Below are 15,000 nucleotides of genomic sequence, written 5' to 3' on the forward strand. Positions count from 1 at the left end.
ACCATCGCAACTAAATGCCTAACCTTAACCCTTACCCTCCCCTTAACCATCACAACTAAATGCCTAACCTTAACCCTTACCCTAACCTAACCTTAACCATCAACACTAAATGCCTAACCTTAACCCTTACCCTAACCTTAACCATCACAACTAAATGCCTAACCTTAACCCTTAACCCAAACCTAACCTTAACCATCAACACTAAATGTCTAACCTTAACCCTTACCCTAATCTTAACCATCACAACTAAATGTCTAACCTTAACCCTTACCCTAACCTTAACCATCACAACTAAATGTCTAACCTTAACTGTACGTACACACCGCCGCCGACTTGGGCGTCTAAAGATACCGGAAGTCATTAATTTTCAATGGAAGCTTCTCTCAGCTGCAAGGAGCGTCAAAACTGTCGGCGTCGCGTTTTGGGCGTTTTGAGCGTTTTGAGCGTCAATCAGAAAGTTGAAATTTGGTCAACTTTATGGTAATGAGCTATGACGCGGTTCAGCGGCAAGCAGCGGCAAACGGCAGCAACCAATCGGAATATAGACGTCCTTCTCGCTGGCTGATTCTGGAGAAACATACGATGTAAACTTTTGTTCCTACCAAGACATTAGTTCCATGAAAATGGAGGGAAATCTCCTAATCGCCGTTGCTGGGTTCCCCTATCATTTATGATGTAACGTGGTTTGCGTATAGGGACCAGTTAACGTGCCGTCACATGGTCTCTAAACAGTCCGCTCACGGTGAAGTCCTGCACGGGTCAACAGCTGGCGGCTGCTCGCTCTGCCTGCATTCTGCTGCGGTTCAGCGGCTAACTGCTAACAGACACCGCTGTGACCAACAAACAATACAAATGATGTCCTTATATATGTCATTTATAAAAGGTTTCTAGTGTCAGTGTATTGGCCGTGCAGTGGCTGCTTGTGCTTTGTCTTCAATCGTGTGTTGAACATGATCAAAGAACGCTCCCACGTCAGAGAGGCCAAAGCGTCAAACAGTTTCCTCGGACTTTTTGACAGGCGTCCTCGACAGGGCGGCCAGAGCTTCTTTGCAGCTCAAGTCGGCGGCGGTGTGTACGTAAGGTAACCCTTACCCTCACCCTAACCATAACCTATATCTAACCCTAATCCTAAAACCAAGTCTTAACCCTCAAACAGCCCTTTAAACTTGGGGGGTCACGCATTTTGGGCCCCACAAAGCTGTCGGGACCCCACAGGTATACTGGACAACACACACAGACAGACAGACAGACACACACACAGATTTTCATTACAATATTTATTTTTGTAAATGCAAACAAGGAATGATGGACCTGAACCCTGAAGAAGATCTAGGTCAGTCACAATGCATTGGTCAGTTTTATTGCATACTTTCATTGGCATTGTAAATGTGTCACCAACCCTAAATTGTGCCTGGGATTGTTTCTGAAGGAGACTTGCATTTGAGACCAGATTCTACCCGATGCAATGAGTAGAGTAAGCAGAGTACACCTGAAGTAGAGTAAGCAGAGTACACCTGAAGTAGAGTAAGCAGAGTACACCTGAAGTAGAGTAAGCAGAGTACACCTGAAGTAGAGTAAGCAGAGTACACCTGAAGTATCCACAGATCACCTGTATGTGATCACCACAAAGACCCAGCAGTGTTTCTACTCCATTGATTATGTTTAAATTGCACAATAATATTCCACTATTACGCCGAATATGACAATATAAAGTTATATAAACAGCATATTCTGTTTGGATATTCAGATTAAGGCCTTTATCCAACTATAGCATTTTCTGACTAAGACATATGTGTGATATTCTGGTATTATTCAGGTTTTGGAGCCATTATTTGGACATGTGTACAGCGCATTCAGAATCTGCGTCTCAATCAGGTTTTTTACTGCCGTTTGGGACAGTTCACGGCATCTCGCCTGTTTACGGCGTAGGGTCAGCTCTGTGCGTTGCTACGGTTACTGTGCACAAACCGACCGGCCGACAGTTTGCACACTCAAAAAGCTTAAAGACAAAACTGAAGCTAAAGAAGTCCAACTACAGTCATTAGATCTGAGAGAAGTCTTTTAGGCTACGTTCACACCGCAAGTCTTAATGCCTGATTCAGATTTTTTGCTCAGATCCGATTTTTTGTTCGGCTGTTCACATGACCTTTTAAAATGTGGCCGATATCAGATTCCAGGTTTTGAAATGACCCGCATGCGCAAAACAACAATAACGATGACATCAGACGCAGCACGCTGTTGCACTAAAGTTAGGGAGGTTATGGAGGAAGTCAGCATTTTCGCTTTTATATTTTTTTATTTTGTATTAAAATGTTTGTGTAACGGCAGCCATGACATCAATGCGCAGGTGCTGAGGAGGAGAAGACTGAAGAGAAAGAGAGACAAATTTGCGGCGTTATGGCTGCAGCTTCACTACAGAGGTCTGTGTGACACGTCAGGACCACTACGGGCCTCCACCACTCTGGCTTCGCCCTCGCACACGCTCTCCGCCTCCCCGGCGGTGCGGCGACTCGGGCCGGTGGTGCGCCCGACCCCGAGGGGACCGGGGGATCCCACCTCAGCCGGCGCACGCCGGCTTTCACTTTCATTGCACCACGGAGCGAAACTCCTTGGTCCGTGTTTACAGGCGGGTCGGGGGGTTGCCGACATCACCTTTTTACGCGAGCCGAGAGGGTGCAGCGAGGGTTATTGAGGTAAAAGTCACATCCAATCCGCCTCGGCTGACACTGCGGTCGCATTGAAAAAGCCACTTTGGCCTGCAGTCTGAACGTAGCCGTGGTTACCAGTGTTGGGCAAGTTACTAGTTACCGTCACGTGAGAGTAATTAGTTACATCACAATATTACTGTCTCTGAATTGTAATGCGTTACACTGCTTTTGCTTTTTTACTTTTGAGTTACTTTCACCGAAATAACAGCAGGACAAACACGGCTACTTTTAAACACTGTCACACGCTGCGTTTTCTCGCTCCAACAAATCCTGTTTTTGTCCCGCTGCGCGTTAACGTGAACATCAGTGGGATATTCACTTTCATTAGCCGTTTAAACAGCTTAGTCGGAATATTGTCTTTTTTTTTTAGGAAAACTGAATATCATGTGCACGTAAACAAAGTTCGGTGTCTTCAGGAATGACGGACGTGTTAATGTGCATACGGAGAGGAGGTCACTGGAGACGCATTCTGCTGCCAGGTGTGAACTGACCACTTGTGGTTGGATCACCCGAGGCGCCTGTGTTAACGCCAGGTGTGAAGAGAAGCCTTTAGGCCTCCTGCACGCTGGCTGCGTGGCGTGTCTGTTTGTATTTGGGCTCCCATGGTAACAGGTTAGAGCGTGCACGCTGCCTGCGTGACGCGCACATCTCAGGCGCTGCTCGAGCCGCGCCGAAAACTAGTGCTGCCACCTCTTAGTCGATTAGTCGACTAATCGCTCGTTTTGGTCTCAGTCGACTAAGATTTCTTTAGTCGATTAGTCATTTTTTTTATGCTTATTCATGCTTAATTACTCATTTCCAAGAAACGTCTGAGCACATTTATGGTAAACACAAGATTTAAAGTGGTGCTTCTGCAGGATTAATTGTGGAGAAACTCAGTTTTACAGATGGTTAATTAACTACATTTATATTGTGCTTTTCTAGTCTTAACCACCTCTCAAAGAGCACAGCTCTGTCAATTAAATCAACTAAACGATTAGTCGACTAAATCCTACAAGTGTTAGTCGACTAAGAATATCTTTAGTCGAGGACAGCACTACCGAAAACACATGCATGCTAGAAATAGGAACGACGCAAGCGTGTTTGGAAGCTCTTTCCAGGCAACATAGAATAGGAGAAGATGTTTATATGTAATTTTGATACAAATACATATTAATAAATGACATGTTGATGTTTGAAAGTCTCGAGGTTTTGATATAAATGCAGATATGTGAATGTAATTTCAAAAAATTATAATAAATAATTATCGATTTTCTAATATTGCACCTGTCAATACAGAAAGGAAAGACACCACGCAGCCAGTGTGAAGGAGGCTTTATAGTGCGTTCCATTTGGACTCGGAAGTCAGATTTTCCGAGGTCAGATTCAGTCCCCTTCACCTCGAATTTTTGGAGTCGGGAACTCAAGACCCAGCAACGTGGCTGCCCCGTGCATCAACAGTAGTGAAAGGTGCAGTAACGTACAGTTTAATTAGCACTTCTGTCTTACTTGTGACTAAATCTCACCAAGTCGTACACACAGTCCTGTCCATCTTCTATCTGTAGACATGTTGTTATGTAATGCCTCGTTATCAACTGCAGAGGTTTCTTCCTAAAAAGGGAGTTTCTCCTCGCCACTGTCGCAACAGCCACTGCTAATGCTTGCTCTTGGGGGGGGACTTACTGGAATTGTTAGTGCTTTGTAAATTATAGAGTGTGGTCTAGACCTACTCTATTTGTAAAGTGTCTCGAGATAACTCTTGTTATGATTTGATACTTTAAATAAAATTGAACTGAATTGATATCGCTAACAATGGCTAACCTGGCTAGAGCTAATGAAAACAACGAAAACAAACTGAGTTGTAAATGGCACGCACTATTAGTGTTAATGGCTCTTTAAGGCAGTAATCAGCTGTTACATTCTGCATTCATTTACTAAACATTTCACCGAAGAGATAAAGGAATAAATACAAATTTAAAAAGTTTAAGGCAAATCTAACATCGTCACAGTTTGGTCAAGGGAAGAACTTTAACCACTTTAACACCTGAATCTGAATATTTAAAGAAAGAAAAAGGGCAGGAATCAACTCAATACATTGGTCAAAATTAAGTTAAAAAAAATTAAGTTATGAAAAAAACAAACTGTTGGTTAAGGCCGGAGGCGTAGATTTCGGGGTGTGGGGGTAATATTTAGAAGAGGTACACAGTCCTTCCAGAAAAATGCTGAGTTTTTTTGTGATTGTTGGGGGCAAAAAATCCTTGATTATATGCGGGATATTTATGCAATTTTATGCGGAAACTCGCAAGGTTTGATGAAAAAGATGTTGCAGCTTTTCGATGATGTTCACGTCACTTCATAACGTTCCCATGGTAACAGGGGAAAATGGCTGCTCTTGTGTGAAGTAAACGCAACATTTTTCAAATATGCCACACATAAATTTCTGATTTCTGCGCAAAATATTCGGTGGCTTGCATGATTTCATAATCCCCGCATTTTCGTTGCAAAAAAATCCCATAATATATCTTAGCAGAAAGTAGGAGAAGCCGTTTTCCCCTGTTGCCATGGGAATGTTATGAAGTGACGTAATTATGTGACGGGAACATCATCAAAAAGCGGGGTGTTGGAGGGAGGGGGAATCACTCCAACACCCCGCGATTTCATCGCATAAAACTGCATAAATATCATATATAGAATATTCCATCACATTTTTTAAGAAAACATGCCGCAATAATCAAGGATTTTTTGCCTCGCAATTAGGGCTGGGCGATATATCGATATTATATCGATATCGTGATATGAGACTACATATCGTCTTAGATTTTGGATATCGTAATATCGTGATATGACATAAGTGTCTTTTCCTGCTTTTAAAGGCTGCGTTACAGTGAAGTGATGTCATTTTCTGAACTCACCAGACTGTTCTAGCTGTTCTATTATTAATGATTATTTATCTAAAATCTAAGCGTGAAGATATTTTGCGAGAGCACCAACTGTCAACTCTGGAATATATCGCCGCAATATCGATATCGAGGTATTTGGTCAAGAATATCATGATATCTGATCTTCTCTATATCGCCCAGCCCTATATCAGAAAATATGGGACGTAGAAATAAGCGCTGAAAATGTGTAGAAGAAAAATTTAACAATTTAAAACATTTAAAAACCTTATGGAGCTTTGATTTAAAAAAGGAACTCCTGTTGTTATACAGTATTTGTGTTTACATTTTATTGTTATTTGAACAGCTGATTATTGAACCAGGTGAAGAAACCGGTTTATTATTTATTCATTTGATTTTGCAACTGTTCACTGAAATAGCCGGTTTCTATGAAACTACATGTGACATGTTATATTTGGCTTTGACTGAACATTTGCTCTCACTTTGCGGAAAAAATATCGGGATATATATCTTATATTGATATTCAGCCAAAATATATCGGGATATGACTTTTGGTCCATATCGCCCAGCCCTACCCGCAACAATCACAAAAAAACGGTAACACTTTACTTTAAGTTTTCTACACGGTCATGACACATGAACCATAACGTGTCATGGCAAAACCGAATGACACATACTAAAAAAAGAGTTATGTCATAAACGTTTAGGACTTGTTTATAATGTTTCATGGCAGTGTCGTGTCACTCTTGTGTAGAAAACGTCCAGTAAAGAGTAACCAAAAAAAACAACTGTCTGGGTAGCTCACCTAGTAGAGCGCGCGCCCATATGCAGAGGCTCAGTCCTCGACGCAGTAGCCGCGGGTTCGATTCCGACCTGTGGCCCTTTGCTGCCTGTCATTCCCCCTCTCCCTTCTGATATCTAAGCTGTCCTGTCACAAATAAAGGCCTAAAATGGCCACACAAAAAAAATAAACTCTGCATTTTTCTGGAAGAACTGTTTAACTGTAGGTACACATATCTTTTAGTTATGGGGCTATTATCCGGCTATTTAAGCTGCCAGAACTTCTTCGGTTAATAAATTAATAAAAGAGAACATTTAGCCCACTTTGTAAAAAAAATACAGAGCTATATATCGTGTATCGCCGATGCGAGAAAAAAATTAGGCTGCACCTAAATTTTGTGCTGGTGCACCTAAATAAAAAACGTTAGGCGCACCAGTGTAACCAAGCCAGACAGTTAGTCTGGAGCCCTGTGCGGGTTCGATTCCGACCTGTGGCCCTTTGCTGCATGTCATTCCCCCCTCTCTCTCTCCCCTTTCATATCTAAGCTGTCCTGTCACAAATAAAGGCCTAAAATGGCCACAAAAATAAATAAATAAATAAACTCTGCATTTCTCTGGAAGAACTGTAGGTACACATATCTTTTAATTATGGGGCAAAGTCCGGCTGTTTGAGCTGCCAGAGCTTCTTCGGTTAGTTTACGGATGTAAAGTACAGGCCAAAAGTTAGGACACACCTTCTCATTCAATGCGTTTCCTTTTTTATTTCATGACTATTTACATTGTAGATTCTCATTGAAGGCATCAAAACTATGAATGAACACATATGGAATTATGTACTTAACAAAAAAGTGTGAAATAACTGAAAACATGTCTTATATTTTAGATTCTTCAAAGTAGCCACCCTTTGATTTTTTTGATAACTCTGCAAACCCTTGGTGTTCTCTCAATGAGCTTCATGAGGTAGTCACCTGAAATGGTTTTACCTTCACAGGTGTGCTTTGTCAGGGTTCATTAGTGGAATTATTTCCCTTATTAATAAAAAAAGCAAAGGGTGGCTACTTTGAAGAATCTAAAATATAAGACATGTTTTCAGTTATTTCACACTTTTTTAGTTAAGTACATAATTCCATATGTGTTCATTCATAGTTTTGATGCCTTCAGTGAGAATCTACAATGTAAATAGTCATGAAAATAAAAAGGAAACACATTGAATGAGAAGGTGTGTCCAAACTTTTGGCCTGTACTGTATTTTGTGTACTCCCCCCCCCCCCGATGTTCAACCCACACCTACGCCCTGGGTTACGGCTTTGAGAGAAGAAGAAGAAGAAGAAGAAGTCCCGAGTGATTCTAGTCCAGCGGGCTTTGGAAGATGAGTCTGACGCAGCCGGCCTCTCCGCCCAGCGGCTGGATGCAGAACGGGCACGCGGCGTGGAAGGCGTGCGTGCCGTGCGGCAGCGGGATCTGGCTCCAGTACGCCGCGGTCGCCCCCGAGCACACGTGGCCGCACGGCACGAAGGCGTGCGTGGGCGGCTCGGCGTCCACGTAGAAGCCCGCCTCGCAGCCCAGCCACAGCGGCTTGTAGGGGCCCCGCGTGCGGCACATGGGGCACTCCCTCTCCTGGCGCTCGGCGCCCACCGCGGGGTCCCGGCGGCCCCCCCAGCCGTGGTAGCCGTGCACGTGGCCGCAGCGCAGGTAGGCCCAGGGCTGCTTCTCGTCCGGGACGGCGTCTTTGCGGCGGAGGCTGGGGAAGGCCAGCGTGTTGAGGCCCACGGGGCACTGCGGCCGGCCGGCGTTCAGCTCCTGCCGCAGCGCCTCCAGGTGCTTGACGGTGGGCGTGTGCGCCAGGCCGGCCGCGGTGCGCCACAGCAGGGTGGAGCCGCACAGGTCCACCAGGGAGCCGTCCACCAGCTCGTTACACTCAGAGTCCACCTGGAAGGAGACACGAGCACAAGGTGTGAACACATCCGGGTTAAAGTCCACACACAGACACACACACGCACACACACACACACGTACGCACACACACACACACACACGTACGCACACACACGCACACGCACGCACGCACACACACACACACACACACACACACACACACACACACACACGCACACACACACGCACACGCGCACACGCACGCACACACACACACACACACACACACACACACACACACAACACACACATACACACACACACACACATACAGCCACATACACACACACACACACAGAAGATTAAGCATTAAAATATTAGGGTGTAAATCCTCCATCATAACAGCAATGCTCCAAGGTCCAAACGCGCCTGGCTTTTAAAGGGAATGGGAGATGATCTCTGATTGGTTGATGAATGGGAGATGATCTCTGATTGGTTGATGAATGGGAGATGATCTCTGATTGGTTGATGAATGGGAGATGATCTCTGATTGGTTGATGAATGGGAGCTGATCTCTGATTGGTTGATGAATGGGAGCTGATCTCTGATTGGTTGATGAATGGGAGATGATCTCTGATTGGTTGATGAATGGGAGATGATCTCTGATTGGTTGATGAATGGGAGATGATCTCTGATTGGTTGATGAATGGGAGATGATTTCTGATTGGTTGATGAATGGGAGATGATCTCTGATTGGTTGATGAATGGGAGATGATCTCTGATTGGTTGATTGCATGTTACACCCCAAAACACACCTCTGATTAATGAAGACACTAAGAACAACCCTTTAGGACCAGGCGCCCGGCACACGGACCCTTTTTTACCACCATCAAACTAGCAAAAAGCAGATTCGTACGCACCCTAAATGCACCTGCTCCAGGTGCTTAGATCGTTAAAATAGGTCTATAAGTACGTTTGTTAGATCTCAACGATGGTAACACTGACACATAACTTCCTCAGGACAACTTTAAACAAAGATTCATTTGTTTACAATAAAAAAACAAACGATGGAGCATTGTAGAGGAAACTGTGATTGGTCGACTGGTCCTGTGTGTTGATAGTGGGGGCTTCCAGCAGCCCACTGTGGGTAGAGTAGCAACATGCTAGTTCACTGACATCAGCTCAGCAAATAAACTGAGACATATGTTGGTTACAATGACGGGGTTATCCGTCTGTTAAGTGTCTATGCGTCAGTAATGTTTTGAGATTAGCACTTCGCCAGCAAGCAGTACTTTGTGGGCAGTTGTGCTAAAGTTAGCTTTGCTAACACAACAAACTGTCTCTCTCTCTCTCTCTCTCTTTCGCTCGCGGTAGCTATGGCGTGGAGCTGACGCAGAAACATAAAACAGCCTTTATAGAAGTCTGAGTTTCCAATGTGGATATCATCACTGGAGTGCAGTGGATTATAGAGCTGCAACGCTTAATCGATTAGTTGTCAACTTTTAAATTAATCGCCAACTATTTTGATAAATCGATTAGTCGATTAGATACATTTTTTTATTATTTTTTATATTTTTGAACATACAGAACAGACAAACACAATTGAACAAGAACAAAAACCATCTCCCACCCCCAACCCTCTCGAGGGTCTCGAGGCAAATAAATACAAACAAATAAAAGTAAAAATTCTTTGATTCCAACTTGTTAAATGTGAATATTTTCTAGTGTCTTCTCTCCTCTGTGACAGTGAACTGAAGATGTTTTGGTTGTGAACAAAACAAGACATTTGAGAACGTCCTCTTGGGCGTTTGGGAAACACTGATCACCATTTTTCACCATTTTCTGACATTTTAGAGACCGAACAACTAGGGCTGTCCTCGACTAAAGAACTTCTTAGTCGACTAACACTTATATGATTTAGTCGACTAATCGATTAGTTGATTTAATCGACAGAGCTGTGCTCTTTGAGAGGTGGTTAAGACTAGAAAAGCACAATATAAATGTAGTTAATTAACCATCTGTAAAACTGAGTTTCTCCACAATTAATCCTGCAAAAGCACCACTTTACATCTCGTGTTTACCATAAATGTGCTCAGAAGTTTCCTGAAATAAATAATTAAGCATGAATAAGCATAAAAAAATGACTAATCGATTTAAGAAATCTTAGTCGACTAAGACCAAAACGACCGATTAGTCGACTAATCGACTAAGAGGTGGCAGCCCTACAAACAACTAATCGAGATAAAAAATCAACAGATTAATCGACTATGAAAATGTGGATTACGTTCCAGTAAGAAAGAAAGAAAAGAAAAAGCTTCAGAAAACATACTACAAGCTGCCATAAAGAGCCGGGTCACCCACCATCTTGCCTCTCTGCTGAGATGATCTGGTTTCCCGCAGCGTGAAGACGTTTCCGCAGACGGACATTTCCCTCCACACGCCCGGTCTGGAGCCCTGGCTGAAGCCGTGGCGCGGGTGCATCACCAGAACGCCGTTGGTGGTCAGCCCGTCCATCTGACCGTCCTGCATCCTCCACTTGGCCGCCTTCTCCTAAAAAACAAACAAACAAAAAATAAAAACCTCACCTGTTGTTACACAGAACACAGGTAATGAAACGCAGCGTCGCCGTTCGTCTCGCCCAGTTCAGGCCAAAGATTTACAACGCTTTTTTTTTTGTAGCTGGATTCATCATTTGTTGTTTCTAAATTTGTGGATAACGTTAGTGAGATACTTGTTACAGTTGCAGTTGTATTTTCTAGTTGTCTCGCATTGCCAGACCTTCCTCCACAGCGCTGTGGAGAAAGGTCTGGCAATTCCACACAGCATTCCCGGGATGAGAGAACAATGTGCTCTGGTTTATTGGCATTTCTTTAATATAATTCAGGGCTGTGTTTTATCCCCTTGTGGCTCAGTGTTTGAGCTTGTAGTGGGCCTATTCTGTTCCATTGTGCCTATATCTGTATATAGGCACATATATCCTGTAACCTGACTCTACATTTGTAAATGTAAATGTAAAGTTCTTATATAGCGCTTTTCTAGTCTCAACGACTACTCAGACTACTCAGACTACTACGACTTTATGGTACAGGAACCATTCACACACATTCACACACTGTGGCCGAGGCTGCCGTACAAGGAGCCACCTGCTCATCAGATAATCATTCACACACATTTACACTCTGATGAGCAGCATCGGGGGGCAACTCGGGGTTCAGTGTCTTGCCCAAGGACACTTCGACATGGGACTGCAAGGCCAGGGATCGAACCACCAACCTTCCGATTGGCAGGCAACCGCTCTACCACTGAGCCACAGCCGCCCATTTGCTCGGCATATCCATCTGGGAACTTTGACGTTGGAGAACTTTTGGGAAGGGGCGAAAATCCTAGTTAGCTGATTGGATAAACCATCTGTCTATCCCCACCTATAGACGGTGATAGACGGGCCAAATCAACCAATCAGATCAAACTCTTGCCGAAGAGCAAAAAACATCTTTTCCTCCGAGAAAAGCCTCCAGTGCCGTTTTTTTTGTGCTCTTCTTTCAATGAAGGAATCCTTTCTAATTCAGATAAAACTTGCTGCGATAGCGCTGTGTGTGTGTGTGTGTGTGTGTGTGTGTGTGTGTGTGTGTGTGTGTGTGTGTGTGTGTGTGGTAGAGGGAGAAGTGAGAGAGTGCCGGCGTTCGGAGCGAGTAGTGACTCTAGAGTCCTAGTGAGAGAAACAAAGTGTCTCCTCTGAGTTTTCTGACCACGGTGGGGAATCTGTAGCAGGAGAAGTTAACCCTCTCCTTGATGTCATGTTGTTTATGGAGAAGGTGTGACGTGTGTGTGTGTTTTTGTGTGTAGCAGAGACAGCGCGCGTCAGAGAGAGAGAGAAAGGGAGAGAGAGAGTGCATCATAGTGCGAGTCAGAGAGAGCTTAAAGTGATCAATGTTGGTCTAGGGTCGGGTCGGGCCGGTTTCGGGCTGAAAAAATTGCAGGCGTTGTCGGGCTGGGGTCGGGTAGGGCTTGAACACCACGGGCCCGGGCCGGGTCAGGGCTGGAGTTTTTGGCCCGTGCGGGGCTCTACTGCGGCCTACCCCGAGGAAGATGTTCTTGGACGAGTCGAAGCCGGCGGCGTAGATGCGTGCAGAGTAAGGAGGATTCCTTTGGCAGATGATGCGGCAGGCGAAGCGGGAGATGGTGCTCTGGGCCGTCTGGCCATCAGCTTGGTTCTGACCACCGGGCAGCGTGTCCGTCACCACAAAGTCAATGGGAGTCTCCGTGGAACGACCGATCTGCAACAGAGACGAAAACAGAGACAAGATGGGTGTTGTGTACATTAGGGCTGCACGATTATGGCCAACAAATTATTAGCCTACCGTTAGCTACAGTAAACACTAATAACACGTCCACCGTTAGCTACAGTAAACACTAATAACACGTTACACAGCAGTTAACGTTAGCCCACCGTTAGCCACAGTAATAACTGGATTAAACACGGCTAAAATGCTGACAGCTAAACGTTGTAGTGTGACAGGATTACAACAGCGGGACGTCCAACAGTCTGCTGCTAAAGCTACGAGCTAAAAGACAAACTAGCACTATGGTCACTGCTGTTGTATGAAAAACAAAACAGACGGGACAAAACGTTGCGTTTACTGGTAAACATCGTGACTGACCGACTACCTGTTGTGGAGTTTTCCTCACGTTACTCCTCTGTGACTGTATACATCTAAAAATTAAGCTGCGCGGTGCAGGGAACAACTCTGATTGGCTCATGGAGGCACGTGATCAAATAGATTGGCTTTGCAAAAACTTTGATAAGGAGCGTTCTATGAACGGAATGACACATTTTAAATATCGCTCGATCACGCAAATTTGATCGTGGGAAGCCAAAATCGTGATCGTGATTAAAATTTGATTAATTGTGCAGCCCTAGTGTACATGCGGATGCCTGCAGCAGAAGCTTTTATCTTAACTGGACGTGTCCACTGTGGCATTTTTAAACAGCCAGGGCCGATAATTGGTCTATCACTGTTTTGTAGGCTCGCCACTAGCAGTTTCTCTTCACTGACCAATGACAAGCAAAGAAAACAGGCTCCACCCTTCCTACAGCCGCGACGGCTGAACCTGATTGGGCGAACGCTTCACTCGTGGGCTCGTCTGCTCCTGGATTTAAAAACAAACCAACATGGGGGCTTGCTTGGAAACTTTCTCTTCTTTCATGTAAATACCTGTAGTTCACCAAAACGTGTCTCTGGAAACATTTTATGCGAGAAATAAGCTGCAGCTGCTAAATCTGTCTTTATTTTAGATCTACAATGGTCACTTTACGACGCACACTGCCGTGCACAACTGACAGACTGAGAAAGACATTTGTCCCCAGGGCCATACAACTCTACAATGCTTCACAAAAGGGAAGAGGAGAGAGAGACTTCTCTGCATAGTCTGTCTGCCTCTCCTCCCTCTCCACCACTTCCACTACCTCCTGTAGTAACAACAGTTATGTACTGACTGTCCACTGGCCTACTGTTTACTGCTTTATTCTCTTATATTGTCCATAATCTCTTATATTGTCCATATTTAATGCCGGTCTCTAGACTTTACCCTTGCTCTATTGGACTTATTTGCACTATACCACCATGACACACACTCTCATAGAGCACCTCACTATGTATACTGCATGTGGATTCTGTTATTTAGTATCTTTTCTTTTATTGTCCATATTATTCATGTGGATTTGTCATTTTATCATTGTGTTTATGATGTTTGTGTATGTTGTGTATGATGTCTGTACTGGGACCTTGAATTTCATCTTGAGGATCAATAAAGTATCTATCTATCTATCTATCTATCTATCTATCTATCTATCTATCTATGTATGTGTGTATGTATGAATCTATGTATGTATGTATGTATGTATGTATGTATGTATGTATGTATGTATGTATGTATCTATGTATGTATGTGTGTATTTATCTATGTATGAACCTATTTATCTATCTATCTATCTATCTATCTATCTATCTATCTATCTATGTATGTATGTATGTATGCATGGATCTATCTATGTATGTATGTATGTATGTATGTATGTGTATGTATGTATGTATGTATCTATCTATCTATGTATGTATGTATGAATCTATCTATGTATGTATGTGTGTATCTATCTATGTATGAATCTATCTATCTATGTATCTATGTATGTATGTATGTATGAATCTATCTATGTATGTGTGTATTTATCTATGTATGTATGTATGTATCTATCTATGTATGTATCTATCTATCTATCTATCTATCTATCTATCTATGTATGTATGTATGTATGTATGTATCTATGTATGTATGTATGTATGTATGTATGTATGTATGTATCTATCTATCTATGTATGTATGTATGTATGTATGTATGTATGTATCTATCTATGTATGTATGTATGTATCTATCTATCTATGTATGTATCTATGTATGTATGTATGTATGTATGTATGTATGTATGTATGTATGTATCTATCTATCTATGTATGTATCTATCTATCTATGTATGTATCTATCTATCTATGTATGTATGTATCTATGTATTTATGTATGTATGTATGTATGTATCTATGTATTTATGTATGTATCTATCTATGTATGTATGTATGTATCTATGTATTTATGTATGTATCTATCTATCTATCTATCTATCTATCTATCTATCTATGTATGTATGTATGTATCTATCTATGTATGTATGTATGTATGTATCTATCTATGTATGTATGTATGTATG

At 43.0% G+C, this 15,000-nt stretch overlaps 1 protein-coding gene across 1 annotated transcript in view; it reads right to left on the reverse strand.

Moving 5' to 3' along the window:
- Positions 1 to 7,662: 7,662 nt before the first annotated feature.
- The window catches only part of LOC114570973 (E3 ubiquitin-protein ligase pellino homolog 1-like), a 38,713-nt gene continuing 31,375 nt past the window's right edge, over positions 7,663 to 15,000 (reverse strand). The window contains exons 5-7 of the mRNA XM_028601670.1: positions 12,316 to 12,513; positions 10,601 to 10,789; positions 7,663 to 8,293 (exon numbers count right to left, since the gene is read on the reverse strand). Of these exons, the coding sequence (XP_028457471.1) occupies positions 7,712 to 8,293; positions 10,601 to 10,789; positions 12,316 to 12,513 (969 nt within the window). The 3' untranslated portion in view covers positions 7,663 to 7,711. The remainder of the gene's footprint in view (positions 8,294 to 10,600; positions 10,790 to 12,315; positions 12,514 to 15,000) is intronic.

Source organism: Perca flavescens, chromosome 2 (genome assembly GCF_004354835.1).
Source record: "Perca flavescens isolate YP-PL-M2 chromosome 2, PFLA_1.0, whole genome shotgun sequence".
NCBI lineage: Eukaryota > Metazoa > Chordata > Actinopteri > Perciformes > Percidae > Perca > Perca flavescens.